The sequence below is a fragment of the Carettochelys insculpta genome, chromosome 5 (genome assembly GCF_033958435.1).
Source record: "Carettochelys insculpta isolate YL-2023 chromosome 5, ASM3395843v1, whole genome shotgun sequence".
NCBI classification, from domain to species: Eukaryota; Metazoa; Chordata; order Testudines; family Carettochelyidae; genus Carettochelys; species Carettochelys insculpta.
Window position 1 is genome coordinate 72,684,880 of NC_134141.1, and position 20,226 is coordinate 72,705,105.

At 49.3% G+C, this 20,226-nt stretch overlaps 1 protein-coding gene across 2 annotated transcripts in view; it reads left to right on the forward strand.

Moving 5' to 3' along the window:
* LOC142013127 (carnitine O-palmitoyltransferase 2, mitochondrial-like) overlaps positions 1-19,542 on the forward strand; it is a 31,163-nt gene extending 11,621 nt beyond the window's left edge. The window contains exons 5-6 of one of the 2 annotated variants that reach the window (XM_074994200.1): positions 5,355-5,358; positions 18,954-19,542. In XM_074994200.1, coding sequence (XP_074850301.1) covers positions 5,355-5,358; positions 18,954-19,282 — 333 coding nt within the window. In that variant the 3' untranslated portion in view covers positions 19,283-19,542. The remainder of the gene's footprint in view (positions 1-5,354; positions 5,359-18,953) is intronic. The other variant, XM_074994199.1, reaches the window with a different exon arrangement.
* Positions 19,543-20,226: the final 684 nt, after the last annotated feature.

Genomic DNA, 20,226 nt, shown 5'->3' on the forward strand with positions numbered 1-20,226 from the left:
GTGATTAATACAATCAGAGACCCATTTCGATAGTCTTTGAGCCAATATCAGAGCTTAGAAATCATTCTGTGGGTTAAAGGAGGAGATTAGGGGATTTCCTACCAGCCTTAGTCCACTGCAAGTATAATGTTAGTGTTCTTCTAATACATAGCATATGCAGAATCATCTCCCTTTTGTCCCAAAGTGCTTTTGGGAAAAAAACTGGGAGATGGATTTATTGATTTACCTAGAAATTCAGATAGTGGAAGGAAAATCTATGGCCTTAGATATTTTTTATTTTAATTAAAAGTGCCATGAATGGCAGGTGTGTGGCTGCTATTTGGCTTCTGTGCCTCATGGAGGAGATGGCAGTTACAAATTGATCCTCTCTCATACATACATTTTCATGGACTCAAGTTGCCATGGACTCAAAGGAATGTCTAGTCAAAGGCCTGAGAATTAGGTTAACATCCCAGGCTGGAGAGGATGGTGTTACAGGTGAGAAGAGATTCTCCATGCCCTTAAGGAATCTATGCATTTGAGCGTCCAGGGGTTTCCCAGGGTTTTTACCAGAACAAAATTGTGTGGCTGCATGGAGGGTTTGACAGTTGCAGCAGTTGAGATGGGCCAGCAGATTTTGCATCTCTTCTGGCAGGAGCTGGTGGTACTTGGCACTGTTGTGTCCTGGTTGCTGAAGAGCTTACCTGTAAGCTGCTTTGGGGGGTAGGGTTGTTTGGAAGGCAAAGAAGGATTGGGGGAGAGATTTCTTGTTGGGGGATGTGCTTTCTAAATGTCCTACAAATATTTTATACGGGTTTTAGTATAGTGTGGTGGGTGACACCTGAGGGGGTGATCAGCGGGATTTTGTTATACTGAAGCAAGTTCTTTCAGGGAGTCCTGGTGGCCTGCTTTAGGTTGCGGTCTACCTTCCTTGGTGGAATATCCTTGTTTGGTGAAAGCAGTTTAACTTTGTTAGGGTGTATATCGCAGATTTTCTTCTCAGAAATATTAATAAAATTATAAAACAATAACATTCATATTAATATTCTCAGTTAAAATTATTGTATTATATTTAAACAAGACCTGAAAATATGATAAAATATACCTAAAACATAATCTATAATAATAAATATGACTTTCTGATAAAGTACAATTTTTTTGGTGGCCCTGAAAACTACCAGTTTTTGTTTGTGTGGATCTCAGTAGGCTTTGAGTTTGACATGCCTGTATATGTAGAATAATCAGTGGAGGTAGTATGTACTGATAATGGTCCTGCTCAAAGGTAGACTGTTGGAAATCCTGTCATTCTAGAGCTGGAATAATGGTTGCTACCAGGACCATCCTGAACATCTATGTTTTCCCATATTGTTTAATACCCTACATCTGGAATGGGACTCCAACTTCTCTTCTTTTTGAAGACCTGAAATAATGAGAGAGAACCCCCTTGTGCTCCTGAATTGTACCAGGAATGGTTCAAAGGCATGAAGTGTATATTTCCTGATGAAGTAGGTTCTCAGGGAAGGGTCCCTGGTGGGGAACAGGCAAGGAGAGTTGGAATGGGGAAAGGATGCAAATTGAATGGTTTAACTCTTTGAAATGATCCCTGGACTCCTCTGTCAGAGGTATGAAACAGGGCCAGGTGGTGTATAGATGGCAACAGAGTTGCAACATATGCAAGCCCCAGTCACGGCCTGAAAAGTGCTTAGAAGAGGTGGGTTGATAGGTAGTGTGCTGGGGTGTAAGCTGCTTCTGCTTTTGAGCCCTGGTCCTCTTACACTGTGGCTCATAACTGTGCTCAGATGGTGAGTACTGAGTAGTTGAGAAGTGTATTTTTTCTGCCCTCCAATGTAGATTCTCAGGATGTTTAAAATGGTCCAGGAATCCAGGATAGGAGAGAAGGATGTGTCTTCTCTGTGAAGAGTTTGGGCCCTTCATCGTGGAAGTCTTTTCCATCTCTCTGGGTAAACCAGAAAGCCTTATCCAGGAAGCCTGCCATACTACCGCTGTCATGAAGACTGGGCAGGCTGTTGTATCAGCTACATACAGTGTAGGGTCTAACCCACTGTGATTATCCAGTTCTTCTTAGAATAGGCTGTAGAAAGGGACATTCCTGGTAGAGATGAAGAGATGCTTGATGGAGCCGTAGCTTCCCCTTCAAGTCTTTCATCCTGTTCTGAAAGCTTCCTCCAGGCCTGGCTCAGGGGCTCTGGCCAGCCAGGCTGTAGGCACCTTCTGATGGACTCTCTCTGAGAGACATTGGATGGCTGTGACTTGTATGCCTATTTGCTCAAGGATTGCAATAAGGTAATGGCGGGATGGATGATTGGGTTACCCTATTGGTCTCACACCAGAGTTAGGGGTTGGCTCGATAGAACAGGGCCGGATCCTTGTATTGTGACAGCGGGTCATAAATTCCTCCTGACAACTGTCAGGCTCCTCTCTGGGTAGAGGCAGCACTGACTGGGGTATTGGCTGTATGTAGCTCAGTACCAGGAGTGGTTCTTGGTGCCTGGGTGTGCATATTAGCAGGGCATGTGATGTGGTAGATGTGATGGAGATTGCCATTCTCTCCCAACCGTCTGGTCTCCAGGGTACCAGAGGTTACATTGTACCCTGGGTGCACTCTGTCCCACAGAGGAGAGTCCATGATACTTTGAGTACCCATGTTTGAGAGAGTGCAGAGCACTCTCTAGGATAACAGCTCATGTATTACCACGGGTTCACATGGTACCTCAGAGTAGTGTTTAAAGTACGTTGTCAATACTAATGGATGGGAAGATACAGAGCCCACCCTAGCTGGGAGTTTTGTCACACTATGGCCGCGTCTACACGTGCCGGCTACTTCGAAGTAGCTGCGCCAACTTCGAAATAGCGCCCGTCACGGCTACACGTGGCGGGCGCTATTTTGAAGATGACATCGACGTAAGGCGGCGAGACGTCGAAGTCGCTACCCCCATCAGGAGATGGGAATAGCGCCCTACTTCGACGTTCAATGTCGAAGTAGGGAACGTGTAGTCATTGCGCATCCCGCAACATCGAAATAGCGGGGTCCACCATGGCGGCCATCAGCTATGGGGTTGAGAGATGCTCTCTCCAGCCCCTGAGCTCGATGGTCGCCACATGCAGTGGCCCCTTAAAGCTCCTTGCCCCCTGCCTTCCTGTGCAGGAAGCTGAGAGAGCGTGCAGGCGGCAGCCCAGCCACGCGGCCAGCCTGCACGCTCCTCTGCAGCCAGAACAGCCGCCCACCGCTGTGATGGCCGCCCCCAAAGTGCCCCAAGGGGAGCCAGGGCTCCCAGACCAGCAGCCAGGCTGGGAAACGGCAGCGGGGCCCCTCCTGTCCAGGGCCGAGCTGCAGGACCTGCTGGGGCTCTGGAGCGAGGAGGAGGTGCTCCAGGTAATGGGGAGCAAGAGGCGGAACGCGGATGCGTTCACTCGGCTGGCCGAGGGCCTGGCCACCGGGGGTCACCCTGCCCGCACTCTGGATCATGTCTGCAGTAAAGTGAAGGAGCTGCAGCAGGGTTACGCCCGGGCCTGGGATGCGGCCAACCAATCTGGGGCCGCCCCCATCACTTGCCCCTTTTACAGGGAGCTCAGGGACATCCTGGGTCCCCGGCACACCTCCTCCCCTCTGGCCACGCTTGATACATCGGCCGACGAGCCCCAGCAGGCCCCGGAGGCGGAGTCTGCCCTGGAGGTAAGCCCTGTACCCCGGGGGCTCCCCGAGGAGCCCACCCCTGAGGCACCGGAGGAGGAGGAAGAGGGAGCGTCCTCCTCCAGTGACGGGGGGCTGCGGATTATGTTGCCCTCGAGGAGCTCCAGCCGGGCGTCCGCCCACCGGGTGTCCCCCGACCGTGGGAGCGGACCATCAGGTATGTACCCCCCCTGTGCGCACCCCCGGGGTTGAGGGGCGGGGGTAACAGATATAACCAGGGCCTTCCACATGCCCAGATGACCATGGCCCCAAGGACAGCAGTGGCATGTCCCTCAGAAGAGTGCATCAGCCCCTGCCCCCCAGCATGACAGTGCCATGCCCCATCCCCGGGGTTGGGGGGAGCAGAACCTAGGGTCCCCTGGGGGGAGGGGGTGGGACACCCATCAGCAGCAGCGGCAGCGTTTCACGGGGATGGGGAACCTGCAGCAGAGGGGTGGGGGAACAAGGGCCACAGCTCGGGGCCCGCACTAACGGCTGTCTCCACTCTTCTTCCCCCCCCCGTGTTCCGCAGCTGCACCATCGGAAGGACCAGAGAGCGCCGGCGAGGTGTCAGTGGTCCCGGAGAGCCCACCGGGGCCATCACTCCAGGCCAGCCCCTTGGTGGAGGACCAACCAGCCCCACGGCGGGGACGACGGCGGACCCAGCACCACCACCGGACGGCGATGGACCCCCAGCTGCTGGAGATCCACCATCGGCAGCTGGAGGTCGCCGAGCAGCATCTGCGGGTGGAGGAGCAGCACCTTGAACTGCAGGAGCGGGCGCTGGCCTGGCGCCAGGAGGCATGGGGGGCCTTCATGCGTATGTTCGAGCGTATCGCAGACTACCTGGCCCCCCATGCTGCGCCGGCCGCCTCTCTGCCCGCCCTGCCTGCTCCACCTGCTGCTCCATCTGCCGTCGCACCGCCACCCACCACCGACGGCCCTTCCGCCGAGGGTGACCTGGGGCCAGCTGACACCCGCCGGCCTTATCTCCCAGTCTGTCTGTCCCCCAGCCAGGGCTGAGGCTGAGGCGTGGATCGCGGCTGCCCACCCCCAGCGCTGGAGATTAGGGGGTGTGGGGCCCAGGACGTGCCCCCCCCTTGTATATATTCCCCTCAGTTTTATGTTCGTTTGTAAATAGTTTCTATTAGACCCCTGTTATGTTGTTGTTATGATGCTGATACCTGCCCCCCTATGTACATAGTTCTCCCCTTCCTTGTCTTCCCCCTTTTTTTTTTTTTCATCTTATCGGACTTATAATATATGTAATATTTATTCGGCCTGTAAATAGTTAGTTAAGATATTAATAAGGAGAGTTCAACATAGATCTGGTTTTACAAACGAATGTCTGTTTTTATTTTCAAGAAAGGTGGGGGGGGGTGCTCTTGGGTGCTCTGTGGTGTGTGCATAGGGGCAGGGAGTGTTGTGGAGGATGAGGCGGGAGCAGTGGGGGACCTGCCAGCGTTCACCCCATGGCCTCATCTAAATGGGCCCACAGGACCTCCCAGACCCGGGTCCCTTCGGGGTCCACCTGGCGACTGGGGGCAGCGGGTGGCTGCACATCGGCCCTGCCAGCCTCCACAGCCCAGCCCTGAAAGAAGGCCTCCCCCTTGCTCTCGACGAGGTTGTGGAGGGCGCTGCACGCGCCCACAATCTGGGGGATGTTGGTGGGGCCCGCATCAAGGCGGGTGAGCAGACACCTCCAGTGCTCTTTGAGGCGCCCAAATGTGCACTCCACCACCTGGCGCACATGGTTCAGGCGCAGGTTGAAGCGCTCCTGGCTGGCTGACAGGTGGCCCGTGTAAGGGTGCATGAGCCAGGGCCGGAGGGGGTATGCTGCATCCGCGATGACACAGAGGGGCATGGTGGTGTCCCCCACAGGGATCTCCCGCTGGGGGATGTAGGTCCCTGCCTCCAGCCGGCGGCACAGGCCCGAGTTCCGGAATACCCGGGCGTCGTGGGTGCTGCCAAGCCAGCCCACATAAATGTCCAGGAAACGGCCCCGGCTGTCCACCAAGGCCTGGAGGACCACTGAGTGGTAGCCCTTTCTGTTTAAGTAGCGTCCTCCACTGTGCTCTGGGGCGTGGATGGGGATGTGAGTCCCATCCAGAGCCCCGAAGTAACTGGGGAAGCCCAGGGTGGGAAAGCCTGCGATGGCGGCGTCCAGGTCCCCAAGCCTCACGAGCCTGTGGAGGAGCAGGGCGTTGATGGTGCGGACAACCTGCAGGGGAAGCACATGGGAGAGCACCAATGAGGGGTGTGCAGGTTGTGTGTGGCCCTCCCCTGCCAGGGCTCCCCTCCCCTGCCAGGGCTGCCTCCCCCTCCCCCCATGGGTCCTCTTACCTCCATGAGGACAGCCCCGATGGTGGCCTTGCCGACGCCAAACTGCTGCCCCACGGATCGGTAGCTGTCTGGAGTGGCCAGCTTCCAGACAGCGATGCTGACCCATTTCTCCACACTGAAGGCACGCCGCATTGTCCTGGTGCCTCAGTGCAGGGGTGAGCCACTGGCATAGCTCCAGAAATGTCTGCCGGCTCAGGCGAAAGTTCTGGAGCCAGCGGTCGTCGTCCCACTCTCTGAGCACCAGCCGCTCCCACCAGTCGGTGCTGAGGGCGTAGCTCCACAGCCGGCGGTGTATGAGGCTGGGTGGGGGGGGCAGGGTGCTGCAGGTTTTGGGGTTGCGTCCTCCTCCCCTGCGGGCAGCTCCTCCTCTGTGGCAAGGATGTGCTCAGCTGCCTCCTGCATGGCATGGAGCAGGGCAAGCACTGCTCCTACAGGGGTGGCTGGGTGGACCTCTGGCTGCTGCTGCTGCTGAGGGTCCATGACTGCGTCGCTCGAGGTGTGCGTGCCTATGGCTCTGCAGACTGCGTGCTGTGCAGACTGCGTGTGCCTGGGAGGGGCCCTTTAAGGGAGCAGCTAGCTGTTGCCCCGGAAGCACTAGTCCACCCTGTGACCCTGTCTGCAGCTGTTCCTGGCACCCTTATTTCGATGTGTGCTACTTTGGCATGTAGACGTTCCCTCGCAGCGCCTATTTCGATGTGGTGCTGCCCAATGTCGACGGCACCAGCCCTGGAGGACGTGTAGACGTTATTCATCGCAATAGCCTATTTCGATGTCGCTACATCGAAATAAGCTATTTCAATGTAGCATTCACGTGTAGATGTAGCCTTGGTGCCAAAATTGTCCTGACTGCCACTCTTTTAGAGATGATACAGTAACTGTCTCTTAACAATCTGGCTGTGGAGGGGGCACTGTGCCCTGAATGCACAGGGGTGGCCTAACACTCCATAGTTTCTCTTTCTCTGTAGGAGCTGAGGGTTGCAGGTTTCTCTCTCTCAGATCTCTTACGTTTTTCTCCTGTGCTCAGAGCTGAGTGGTGCAGAGGAGGGGGAGAACCAATTACTCACTCGTTTACTCCTGTATGGAGGGCTGGTGGAGGAATGGAAGGGGCCCCCTCTGCCTGGCCAGTCACTCAGTTTGCTTAGCAATATCATCAGTGTCAGTTTTGCTGGAAAATGTACTGAGGTCCTACATAACATATTTTTAGATCTTGCATCTTAATTGAAGGAATTAGGGTTGTTAAATCATTAACCAAAGCACGTCTTTTGTCAAAACTGCTAATTAGGCATTGAATTTAAATAAATGTTAACACAGAGCTTTCAAGCCCAAGTAAAAGTCTTTTCAGTTATCCATCTCTCTTATAATGAGAAAGTAGTTGCCACCCAATCTCCCAGTGTAGATAATACCTAATACCTGAATTAGCAAAATTGGAAAAAAGAAATCTGCCCCTTCTCCAACCCGTTTGTCCTTTCTTGGATCCATCCCTCACCCCCACTTTTTTTCAGGCCCCACAACTGTGTTTTCCCCATATGTGCCTTGCAGGTCGCCTATGAGGTTTCCTGTTTTCTAATCCACTCATAGCTTAGAAATTTATCAGTTCTGTTTTGTTCACATAAACAAAATGAAGTGGAGTGGCAAGTGAAAGGCATAAGTAAGAGATGGGAGATGCTTTAGGAGATACCTAATAGAAAGGAAAGAAAAGCTGGAAAAAGGAATGGCCATCATAAAAAAAGACAATGGAAAACAAAATATTGGGTGTAATTAAAACTGAGGTGCATTGAGCAGACTCGTCTCTATTTGGCTATTGAAAATATATTGATTGAATCATAACATGTTTACTCTTAAGTGGTAAGTTCCTTGGGGCATGTACCTTTCACATGTAAAGCATCATCAAGCTGTATAATTAGTAATACAGCTGGGTGAATTTGAACTTACTAGCACTGGGAACGAACCTCAAGAAGTCATCAAGTTCACTCCCCTGCACTCATGATGAGACCAAGCACCATCTATAGCATCCCTGACAGGGGTCTGTCATACCTGCTCTTAAAAATTCCCAGTGGTAAAGATTCCGCAGCCTGTTAGGAAGTTTTTCCTTGATGTCTAGCTTAAACCTCCCATTCTGCAATTTAAGCCCATTGCTTCTCATCCTATCATTGGTCAAGGAGAATAATTTTTCTCCATTCTCCTCGTAAGTCTTTTAGGTACTTAAAAGCGTTACTTCCCCACTCTTCTCTTTTCCAGACTAAAACTCAGTTCTTTCAGTCTTCCTTCATAAGCCATGTTTTCTAGATCTTTAATAATTTTTGTTGTTCCCTGGACTTCCAGGGGACTTCTAGCACATTCCTGGAACTGCACAAAATATTCCAGTTGAGGCCTAATCAATGTAGAGTAGTGTGGAAGAATTACTTTTAATGTCTTATTCTTGTTAATACATCCCAGAATGATGTTTGCTTTTTCTGCAACAGTGTTAAACTGTTGACTCATTTAGCTTGGGAGTCTATTCTGACTCTTAGATCCCTTTTCTGCAATACTTCTTCCTAGGCAGTCATTTCCCATTTTGTATGTGTGAAACTCATTGTTCCTTCGTAAGTGGAGTACTTTGCATTTGTGCTTATTGAATTTCATCATGTTTATCTCAGACAATTCATTCAGTTTTTCTGGATCATTTTGAAATATAATCATAACCTCCAAAGCACTTACAGCCCTTTCCAGCTTTGTATTATTCACAGACTTTTAAAGTGTGCTGTCTATGGCATTATCTAAATCACTGATGAAGATTTTGAACAGAGGCAGACCCAAAACTGATGCCTGCAGAACCCCACTCGTTAAGCCCTTCCAGCATGACTCTGAGCCATTGAGAGCTACACTGTATGAATGACAACAAGAAGCCCTGTGGCACCTTATAGACTGAAACCCACTCACTCATGCATCTGACAAAGCAGGTCTTTGCCCACAAAACCTTATGCTCCAAAATATCTGTTAGTCTGTAAGGTGCCACAGGACTTCTTGTTTTTTGAAGATACAGACTAACTCGGCTACTTCTTCTTTGAGTGGTCCCCGTGGGTGCTCCACAATAGGTGTCGGGCTCGCCTGGCGCTGCAGATCGGAATTCTTCTTGCAGTTTCTATTGGATCATGCATGCGCCGACGCGCACCGCTCCCTTGCGCGCCCTCGGTCAAGTGCGCGATCCTGTCCCCGCCAGGTCCTTCTCAACCGCCATCGGCTGCAGATGGAATCCGCTCTGGCTAAAGCCTGAGACAGATACGATAGTTGTTTTTATGTGTTAGTTCGTTGTCTGTCACTATTACACAAAAAAAAAGAAAGAGAAGAGCATATTAAATAGCAGAGAAAAGAGGAACGAAGGAGAAAGGGGCGGACAACAGGCTGTTAAGCCGTCCGCTGCCCTGAAGGCCGTGAATGTTATTTTGGGTTAGAAAGCACTGATTAGTGGCTAAGTACCCTATTAACAGTAAAGACTCACCGCAATGGCTTCCTTGGGGTTTAAGAAGTGTGAGTCATGCCGCAAGGCTATGCCGGCCTCAGATGGGCATAGTGAATGCATTCGTTGCCGGGGGAGTCTCATGTTACCCAGAAGTGTTCCCACTGCGCTAAGCTTACAGCCAGGGCCAGGAAGGACAGAGAAATGAGGCTCAAAATGATCTTGTTTGATAAGGCTCTCCAGCCTGAACCGCCGGAGAAGCCTCACACAGAAGGGCCCTCTGGGTCGCATAAAAGGAAGTCAGCCTCTTTGACCCCCTCTGTGCAGAAGAGGAGGAAACTCTCCCTGGCTCGATCCTTGCCGGCGGTCCCAGCGAGCAGGACAGGCGGAACGCAGAGCCCCCAGCCACGAGCTGATGAAAGCGGCAGCGCAGCAGCGCACGTGGCCGAGGCCGGGCCTCCGACTATACAGCAGGCGGCACGGAAGGCGCCGCGAGCGCCAGCACGGCAAGTGCTGGAACCGGCAGCGCCGCCACAAGCAGCGCCGGCTCTCGTGGTGCCAACGGCGCAGGGGCACCCAGCACGGGGCCTACCGGTGCTGGAGGAAGCTACCCACGCAGCACCGCTGTTGATGGTGCTGAGCGCGGCGCTGACAACGGGGCTGAGATCCCCGGCACAGGAGGGGGCGGCGCCCACCCTGCAGGGGAGGGGCAAGGCTAGAGCTAAAACCTAGCACCTTAGTCCATCTCCAGGCGGGGCTGCGATGCCCTTATCACCCAGCCCCTCTCCCAAGACACACACGCCACACTGCGGGGCGGCAACTCCACCAGCTTTTTTCATTGCTCCAACCAATTTCGCCGTGGCTCAGGCCAGCTTCACCATTTTGGGGCATGGATCCCCTTGAGTACTATCACAAACCAGCTTCACCACTATCAATGTCGTCACGGAGATCCCGCTCTCCCAGACATCATGGGTACACTCCCTGATCGTGGTCCATGTCTCCATCACCGGGCCCTTGCCCATGTTGCTATGGTCGTCCTCATCATGCTGAACACAGACACCACAGGTCTAGATCCGTGGGCAGGTCCTCTCCTACTACTCGTCAATACTCCCATGTACACTCTTGCTCTGGGACGGGAACGCAGTTGTCCCAGGGGAATTAGGTCCAGAGTCCCGAGACTTCCCTTCACAGCCCACCAGGGAGCAAGTATACCACCGAACTCGGGAGCCAGAGGATTTGGGGGAGGCTTACCCCAGCGGTTCCTCCTCATCCTCCCCAGATGAGGCCATTGCCCCCAGGGATGTCTCCCCTCCGGATGACCTTAAACAATTCCAGGAGCTGTTCAAAAGAGTAGCATTCACGCAGGACATTCAAATAGCAGAGGTGCAGGAGAAGCACCATAAACTCCTGAAAAATTTGAGACCCCCGGCTTCATCTAAAATCGCTATCCCACTGGACGAAGCCATTATGGAGTCAGCCACTAACATATGGCAGACTCCGGCCTCTATTCCGCCTACCAACAAGAGAGCAGATAAGAAGTACTTCGTCCCAGCCAAGGGCATGGAGTTCCTGTTTAGCCACCCACAACCCAATTCTTTGGTGGTCGAATTGTCCCAGCAGAGGTCGAAGACGTCTCAGTACAAATCAGGGGGGTTGGATAAAGATGCTAAGAAATTAGAGTTGTTCGGCAGGAAGGTCTACTCCTCCTCTACCCTATTATTGAGAATGGTAAATTACGCTGCACATCTATCAAATCATAACTTTGACAATTACTCTAGACTCACTCCTCTCATGGATTCACTTCCGGAGGACAAGAAGCCAGTGTTAAAGGCGATTGTCCAAGAGGGCTACGTGGCATCACGGACAGGAGTCCAGATTGCCCTGGACGTGGCAGACACAGCGGCACGTTCAACAGCCGCAGCAGTGGTAATGCGTAGGGAATCCTGGCTCCAGACGTCCGGTATCCCCAGAGACCTACAGGCGAAGATCGTGGATCTTCCTTTTGACAAGCAAAAGCTGTTTGCGGACTCAACCGACTTGGTCCTCCACTCCAGCAAAGACTCGAAGGCCACACTTAAGACCTTGGGTATTTATACTCCCCCATACAAGAAAAAGAAATTCTATCCTCAGCAAAGACGCTACGCTTACCAACCACAGCGCGCACAATATCAGCGAGGCTATGACCAAGGGCGCCATCAACAGCAGCAGCAGTACAGGGCCCCCAGGCGACATTCTCAACAAAGCCGTACACCCTCGGGGCAAGCCCAGAAACAGCAAGTTTGACGGGTATGTCGAGGACTGCACTATCAACACCATCGCTCAATGCCATTCTCATCTCATGTTCCATCATCGCCTCAAACCATTCCTCTCCCAATGGCAAAAGATCACAACAGACAAATGGGTGCTAGAAGTTATAGCCACGGGTTACACGATCCCCTTCCAGTCACTTCCACCGACGAAACCTCCCACCCAGCCTCATCTCAGGGACACTGCCCACGAGGCGAGGCTGAAGCAAGAGGTAGATCACCTCATGTTCATAGGGGCGGTGGAAAGAGTGCTGGAACAAGTCCAAGGGAAAGGTTTTTACTCACGCTACTTCCTGACAGAGAAGAAAACAGGAGGCTGGAGGCCGATTTTGGATCTACGGGGCCTTAACCATTACTTGCGCAAGCAGCGCTTTTGGATGATTACAGTTGCGTCCATACTTACGGCAGTGGACGATGGAGACTGGTTTGCAGCCCTCGACTTACAAGACGCTTACTTTTATATAACAATCCACCCGGCACACAGACGCTTCCTCCGCTTCATGGTCAGCGGGGAACATTTCCAGTACAGGGTTCTTCCATTCAGCCTATCCTTGGCACCCAGAGTCTTTACCAAAACCCTGGCAGTGGTATCAGCCTACCTGCACAGACAGGGGGTGTTTATTTTTCCATATCTGGACGATTGCCTACTGAAAGGGGCCTCAAAGGCAGAGGTCCTATGCATGATAGGCGTCACCGCGAACACATTTACTTCGCTGGGCCTAGTTATCAGCCTCGCAAAGTCGAAGACCGAACCCACGCAAGATATAGAGTTCATAGGGGCATGCATAAACTCTATCGCATCAAGAGTATACCTGCCCGACGCCCGCTTCCACGCCATCAACTCCCTGGTGCAAGTCATGACGTACAGCCCCATGGTGCCAGTCCTAACGTGTCTGCAACTGTTGGGGCACATGGTGGCAGCGACGTTCATGGTACAGAATGCCAGTTTACACATGCGAAGCCTGCAGCATTGGCTGGCGAGTGTTTACAAACCGGCATCCCACACTGTCCACAGGGTGGTGTCGCCCATGATGGAGGTGCACAGATCGCTGGTGTGGTGGGAAAATCCCAAGAACCTGCTAGTCCGGGTGCCCTTCCACCAACCACAAATTTCTATTTTTCTTACAACCGACGCCTCCCACATAGGATGGGGAGTGCACGTGGGCAGCAAGGTGACGCAAGGGCTATGGTCCCCTGCAGAACAGACACTACACATAAACATACTGGAGCTCAGGGCAGTGTTCAATGCGTGCGGACATTTTCAGGAATACCTGCACGGCAAAGTAGTCGGAATCAATACCGACAATGCCTCCACTATGTTCTACATCAGTTGACAAGGAGGGGCATGATCCCGTGTTATTCACGGAAGCATTCCGATTGTGGAACTGGTGCATCGCCAACAACATAACGTTGAAAGCCTCGTACTTGCCGGGCGCCCACAACATGAAGGCAGATCAGCTGAGCAGGCGCTTCACACTCACGCACGAATGGCAGATCCGCTCCGACCTGCTACGGCGCATATTTTGTACATGAGGTTTTCCCCGATTCTATTTGTTTGCCACCCAGTACAACAAGAAGTGTCCCCAGTACTGCTCCAGAGCAGGAATAGGGCAGGGGTTCCTGGGGGACGCATTCATGATTTCATGGAAGGGCCCTCTACTCTATGCGTTTCCCCCCACAATGCTTATCCACAAGGTTCTGCAGAAAGCCAGAAGGGAGAGAGCTCACATGATACTCATAGTTCCAACTTGGGACCGGCAACAATGGTTTCCCTTGCTTCTGCACATGTTGGATCGCCCACCACTCCCTCTACCGGTGGCGCTGGACTTATTCACGCAGGCTCAGGGGTCCATAGTGCACCCACACCCTCAGGGACTACGCCTACAAGCATGGTTAATCCATGGCTCAGCGCCTTAGAGAGCACGTGTACGGAGGGAGTACGACAAGTCTTGGAGTGTAGCGGAAGGACCTCCACCAGGAGGACTTACGAACAAAAATGGACACGCTTTACAGCCTCGTGTTCCGCCAAACAGTTAGCTCACCTTGACGTTCCTATAACTGTAATACTAGAATACCTATTGGACATCAAACGAGACGGGCTATCCTCGCTAAAGGTCCACCTCGCCGCCATATCAGCTTTTCGGCATAAAGAGGAAGGGCCCACCATATTCGCCCACCCTATCGTCACAAGGTTCTTCAAGGGGCTGGTAAACCTGTACCCCCCTCGAAAACCACTACCGCCATCGTGGAGTTTGGACTTGGTGCTCAGCGTGCTATCGGGACCACCCTTCAAACCATTAGCCATGGTACCCCTCCGACTCCTTACGATGAAAACAACCTTCCTTCTTGCGATTACGTCAGCCCACAGGGTGAGCGAGCTCGCAGCAGTGATGGCAACACCGCCCTGCACAGTATTCTCAAAGGAGGCGGTAATCTTACGGTTACACCCAGCCTTCGTTCCAAAGTTTCCTCGGAGTTCCATCTTAACAAACCAATAGTTTTACCCTCATTTTACCCGAAGCTTCACAGCTCCAGCAAGGAGGCGTGCCTACATCTCCTAGATGTGAGAAGGGCATTGGCCCTTTACATGGACAGAACTAAGTCCTTCCGGAAAACGGACAGGCTTCTGGTGTCTCTCACTCCCAGGTCAAAAGGGGAAGGCCTCTCTTCCCAGAGAATTTCAAAGCACATTGTGTCCTGTATAAAAATGTGCTACGAGCTTCGAAAGACCCCTTTGCTGGCCTCGCCTAGGGCTCACTCCACCAGGGTGGTGGCGGCATCAACAGCCTTCTTCAAGGGAATCCCGTTAAAAGACATCTGTAGAGCGGCAACCTGGTCATCCTATGACACCTTTGCCAAACATTACGCCCTGATTCGGGTGTTCGATGAGGATACCCGTCTGTCGACAGCAGTCCTCTCAGGGCCAAGCTGCACATGAATCGATTACCCACCTCCTTACTTGGGTTACTGCTGGGTAGTCACCTACTGTGGAGCACCCACGGGGACCACTCGAAGAAGAAAGACAAGTTACTCACCTGTAGTAACGGTGGTTCTTCGAGATGTGTCCCCGTGGGTGCTCCACCACCCGCCCATCCTCCCCGCTTCGGATCTCTGTCTGGTGTTTTTCAGGAGCATCCGAGGCGGTTGGTCAAGGAACTGGCGGGGACAGGATCGCGCACATGACCAAGGGCGTGCAAGGGAGCAGCGCGCGTCGGCGCATGCGCGATCCAATAGAAACTGCTAGAAGAATTCCGATCTGCGGCGCTGGGCGAGCCCGACATCTATTGTGGAGCACCCACGGGGACACATCTCGAAGAACCATCATTACTACAGGTGAGTAACTTCTCTTTCTCTGATACTGATCTCTGTGAATGATTATCCAACCAGTTATCCACCCACTTATAGTAGCTCCATCGAAGTTATATTTCCCTAGTTTATTAATGAGATCCTTTGAAACTGTTTCTGATGCCTAGATATACCACATCTACTGCTTCCCCTTTTCCACAAGGCTTGTTACCCTTATCATCCCATCATTTTTTTCATTTTATGTATGAAGTGAACGTATAAAATATCTCAGTAACAAAGAGAAGGTAATATGGGGATCTTCTGAATATTTACCTAGATTTCAAGTGAAATAACGTTTACATGTTTATATACAATTCTTTTTATATGCTAGTAATCTTAAGTCTTTAAATAGTAATTAATTGAATAGTGGTGGTAATGTGATGAAATAGGCAATTGGAACAGCACTTAATCCACGGAATTCTTTATTTTGATTTTAGGATTTTAAGTGCAATAAGTTTACCTGATGTCCTTCCCGTGATCACTTTAAGTTGGAGCCTTACCTCTCTGATTCTCTTCTTATTCCCCTTTACTTATGGCTTATCTATGCTGGGAAATTGACTGGAATAGCTATTGCAGAATAATTGTTTTATTCCAAAATAATAATTATGTTATACTTCCAAAGTGAAGTAATTGATCCAGTAGAACATAACTTTTTTCCGAAATAGCAGGCACACAGTGAGCTATTCTGGTGTACTCTTTAACGATGCGGGCTGAAATGGCTAGCTCAGAGGCAACCAAAAGGCCTATAAGGTTGCCTAAGTCTCTCCACCAGCGGCCAGACACTGCCCCAGGTTTTACCCCGCAACCTGTGTCGATGTCACGGGACCTGATCCAGTGGGGTTATACAGGGTGCGTGACTGAGCTGCGTTGTTCCCAGGAAAGGATGACAGACCAAGGATCAACTGTCCACAAAAAATTTTATTTAACAAGAGCCGGTTTCTATTTATATTATGATGCCTTTCTTATATATTTTAACCTATTTATATTTGTTTATAATGTTTGTTGGCTATTTCTATAAGTACAACTATAGATTCCCTTGTTCCCTGAGCCTAGCACAGGATTGGATGTATAAAAGACTAATAGCCTTTAATGTACTGTGTAACAATTGATTCTACTCTAAACCCCCTAAACTTACTTCAAGTCCAAGTGGGGTATACAACGTGGTGTTCTTCTTCGTGTGCTGAAAGGGAAAAAGATTAGAACTGTATACTAATATTCCTACTAGCTATGTGAGTGTATATATTTATATTATATTATGTATGTAGATATATGTGTATATTATGTATGTATATTAATTCCTTATTATTATTATTTATACCTGGTTATTTATCCTGGTTGCAGGCTTCCAGTAAATATATAGGGTGTTTTAGTCTAAAAAGACTACAGTGCAATTGTAACTTCAATAGGGTCCTAATACACAGCCCCCTGTGACTGCTTATGTCACCCCCGAAGAGGCCTTTACCACATTGTCCCAGGTGTGTGCACCAACTACACTGCATTCCCTTTACCCACGGCACACCCGTGCTCTCCTTCCCTTTCTTGAAGGGCTAGGATGTTCTACCCCAGGCCCAGCCTCCTAGGGGAACAGATGGTTTTCTAATATGCCTCAGTGAGATTGCCCTGCTGGCCAGGCAGGGGGCCTCCAAAAGTAGCACGCGGGTCTTTATCCCTTTTAACGGGCTACTACCTAAGGACTTAATATATGTATATAATACCCTTACTAGGGTTTTAATAATTATAGGTACTGACTCCCCAGTCTATTATTAATAGGATACTATGCCTCCTATGGCCACCCCAGGTCTTATTGACAATGCCCAAGGTCTTAATACCCTGCAGGGGGTTTTTATAGTGGGGTTTTCCCTCTAATGGGTTATCCCCTTTTATATGTATATATGTCTGTGTAAATTGGGGTTTCCCTGATTACAGGTTATCCCCTAACGCTCCAACCTCAACACAGGTGAGCTCTACCTAGAAGAGGGAGCAAACAGTTCTGAATCCCTTCTAAAAACTATAATCTATACTAGTCTTCTGTTGTGACTGTAAAATATAAAGGCTAGGCCTGTTATGACCGCCTCCTGTGCTTTACAATAGAACCCAGGGAAATAGGGTTACAAAATTTAAGACGCCTATTTAAACAATGTCTACACCCCTGGATCTGCCTTGCATATAATAACAACAGCAAGGTATTAATACAAATAATGACACCAGTAACAATACAATTGATAAAATGAACAATATTAAACCTAACTCCATTGTATTTAATCTAATCAGCTAATTAACCTAATGTCCTATAGGTGTGGAGGTATGATGTTAAAATACCTAGCCCTCCTGCTCTGTCTTTCCGGGCACCGGGCCCGAGGGTCTCCGCTGGAGCTAGGAAATGAAGCCCTCACGGCGCACTTTTTTGGCAGCCGCGGCAGGCAGACAGGAAAGGCAGGGAAAAGAAGAGGTGGCCAGGGGAAAAGGCCAGCGTGGTACACAAAAACCCCTGGCGGTAAAAAGCGGCAGCGGCTCCGCCGCCGGCCAGCAGAGGCCGCCGCTTGCACGGCTCACCAGGCGGGGCACCAGCCGGTGCGGTCCGCCCGGTGAGCCTGCCTCAGGTAAAGTTCTGAGGGCTTTCAGTGATTTCAGTTCAGTCACTAGACGATCCTCTTGCCAGGAGCTCTTCAAAAAGGCTTCGTAGCTGGAGCTCTTCGCAAAAGGGCTTCTGCGTCCCGCGTCGGCTGGTGTGCGTCGATTGACACGACGGTCCGCTTCAGCTCTCCGCGTCGAACCTTCAGCTACAAGCGCAGTCCAGCTCTGAACTCGGTCCTTTTAAGGTCTTCCGTCCGCTCCTCTTCCTTCGCTGTCCTCCGGCGGACTGAGGTAGCCGGGGCTGGGCTCCAGAATTTATAGAGCCAGGGCGGACCTGTTTGAACACTCGCAGGTGTCAGGTCCGCATCTGCATTGCCCCGGCAACCAAGATGCACATTCCGTATGCATATTCGTGAGCATCCTAGTTGGTCCAATCCGTGCATCAGAATTTAAACCTACGCTCATGAATAGTCAATTAGCTAATACATATTCATTAGCAACTGGCAACCCTAACGGTCATTACCTATACCTTTCATTACACCTATGTTACCTATACACTTTAACATTAATTTTAAAAGTAAATCTTTTTATATTTTAATTCTATTCCTAGGCGGATTGATGGGGGACACTGTTAGGTTAATAAAAATAAAGCTTCTTTAATTTAAATGCTCAATATCTCAAGGCTATCTGGCAGAGGGTAGTGGAAGGCACACACAAACCACACAGCCCATGGCCAGGGACATGTTCTCTATACAGAGGAATTTACAACACTCTTTATTTATCTTGTACCCACTCCTGACTCCCAAGGTGAATGCTAAAAGAATACCAAATTAAATACACAAAAAGCCCGTCTGGATGTGCCACAGTTTCTTTTAATTTGGTGGTTTTGGGGAAGGAGTCATATTAAAGAAGCAGTTTTATTTTGGAGATGGAAGGGATGGTGTGGAATCAGAAAATTGTGTAATTATTATGAAAAATGTATGTTTACATTGAGTCCTGTGGAATGCCAAGATTTTCAAAAATGGCTGGTTAAGATAGGCTCCTAATTTCCTATTTAGAGGCCTAAATGACTGGCCTGCATACAAGTAGGAAATATGATTTTCAATTTTAATGTAAGACAATGCCTCTTGTATTATACTTACTGGATGAATGCTAAGATCCTGATTGATTAAAATACTGGAACACACCAACTTTATACTTAGCTACAGGAAAATTCTGTAATATTGCACTTAAATTTTCTGTATTCTTAACACATTTTGCACCTTTTTCTTTTATCTAGGCAAAGGATTTGATCGCCATTTATTTGCATTAAAACATCTTTCAGTGTCCAGAGATGATCCTGTGCCTGAATTTTTTCTTGACGCAGCCTACCAAAAACTAAACCATATTATCCTTTCAACTAGTACGTTACAAAGTCCTGCAGTTCATATTGGTGGATTTGGGCCAGTGGAACCAGATGGTTTTGGAATTGGATATAATGTATATGATACATGGCTGGGATGTAACGCAACTGGCTTTTTAACGAGAGAACTACAAGATTTTCTTGGATACCTTGAGTATAGTTTAAATGATATTTTAGATGTTTTAGAAGGAAGACCTCTTGTGTAGTATAAGTGATCGGTGATATTAGCAATTATTTTAAAACTAATTACTGACCCATAAAAATAATGGTGCAAAATCAACAAAAATCTAATAAAGAAAATAATCTATGGAAAATACACTTTCTGCAGAGGTACATGGTAACTGCAAAACAAAGGGAAAATATGGAATCTTTAAGTTAGTGGACTGGCAAGATATTAGAAAACATTCTGGTTTTGGAAATTTTTTTTACAATATATTTTCCAAACTCTTCATATTTTAGTGAAATGCATTAATTGATACATGTATTTTCTTTTTTATATACTATTTTTTATTTTTCAGCGGCATGGCAAGTTGTCTGGTTTTGTTTGCTTTGTATTGTTGTACTGTAGTATGCCTTCATAACTGTGCTTGTTCAAATGTGGTTATTACAATAAAAGTTTATCATCTTGACTACAGGAGACATTTTTTCATAACAGTACTGAAATTATAGGGGGAAGCAAACTTCTTCTTAGCCATGTACTTTAATGTTGAATTTATCGTTATATTATAAATCCTTATTTCTTTGTGGTGCAATTAAATATTTTCATAGTAACTAGATGTAACAAACCAAGCAATCAATTACAAATAAAAGTGGAACACTCCTGGTATCTGTCCAACTAGGACTAACTCTTGCTTGCTTTACTCAGTGTGCTGCACTCCAGAACCTGGAATGAAACCCAAGATTTTTACTCTGACCATTCCTCTGCTGTCAGGAAATGTCTCTGAAATGTACTGGCAAAATACTCCTCATCCTCTACTTGAGTTGGTCCACACTAAGGATGAAAAAATACAGCTTGTGTCAGTTAATTGAAGTGGAAGACGTATGTGAAATGGATCTAAAGGATTCAGGCCTGCTGGCGAACCACATGGGGTGTCATATGTTACATGATAGAATTACTCTTTTCCTGTTTTTTTAAAGTCTAGGAAATTAG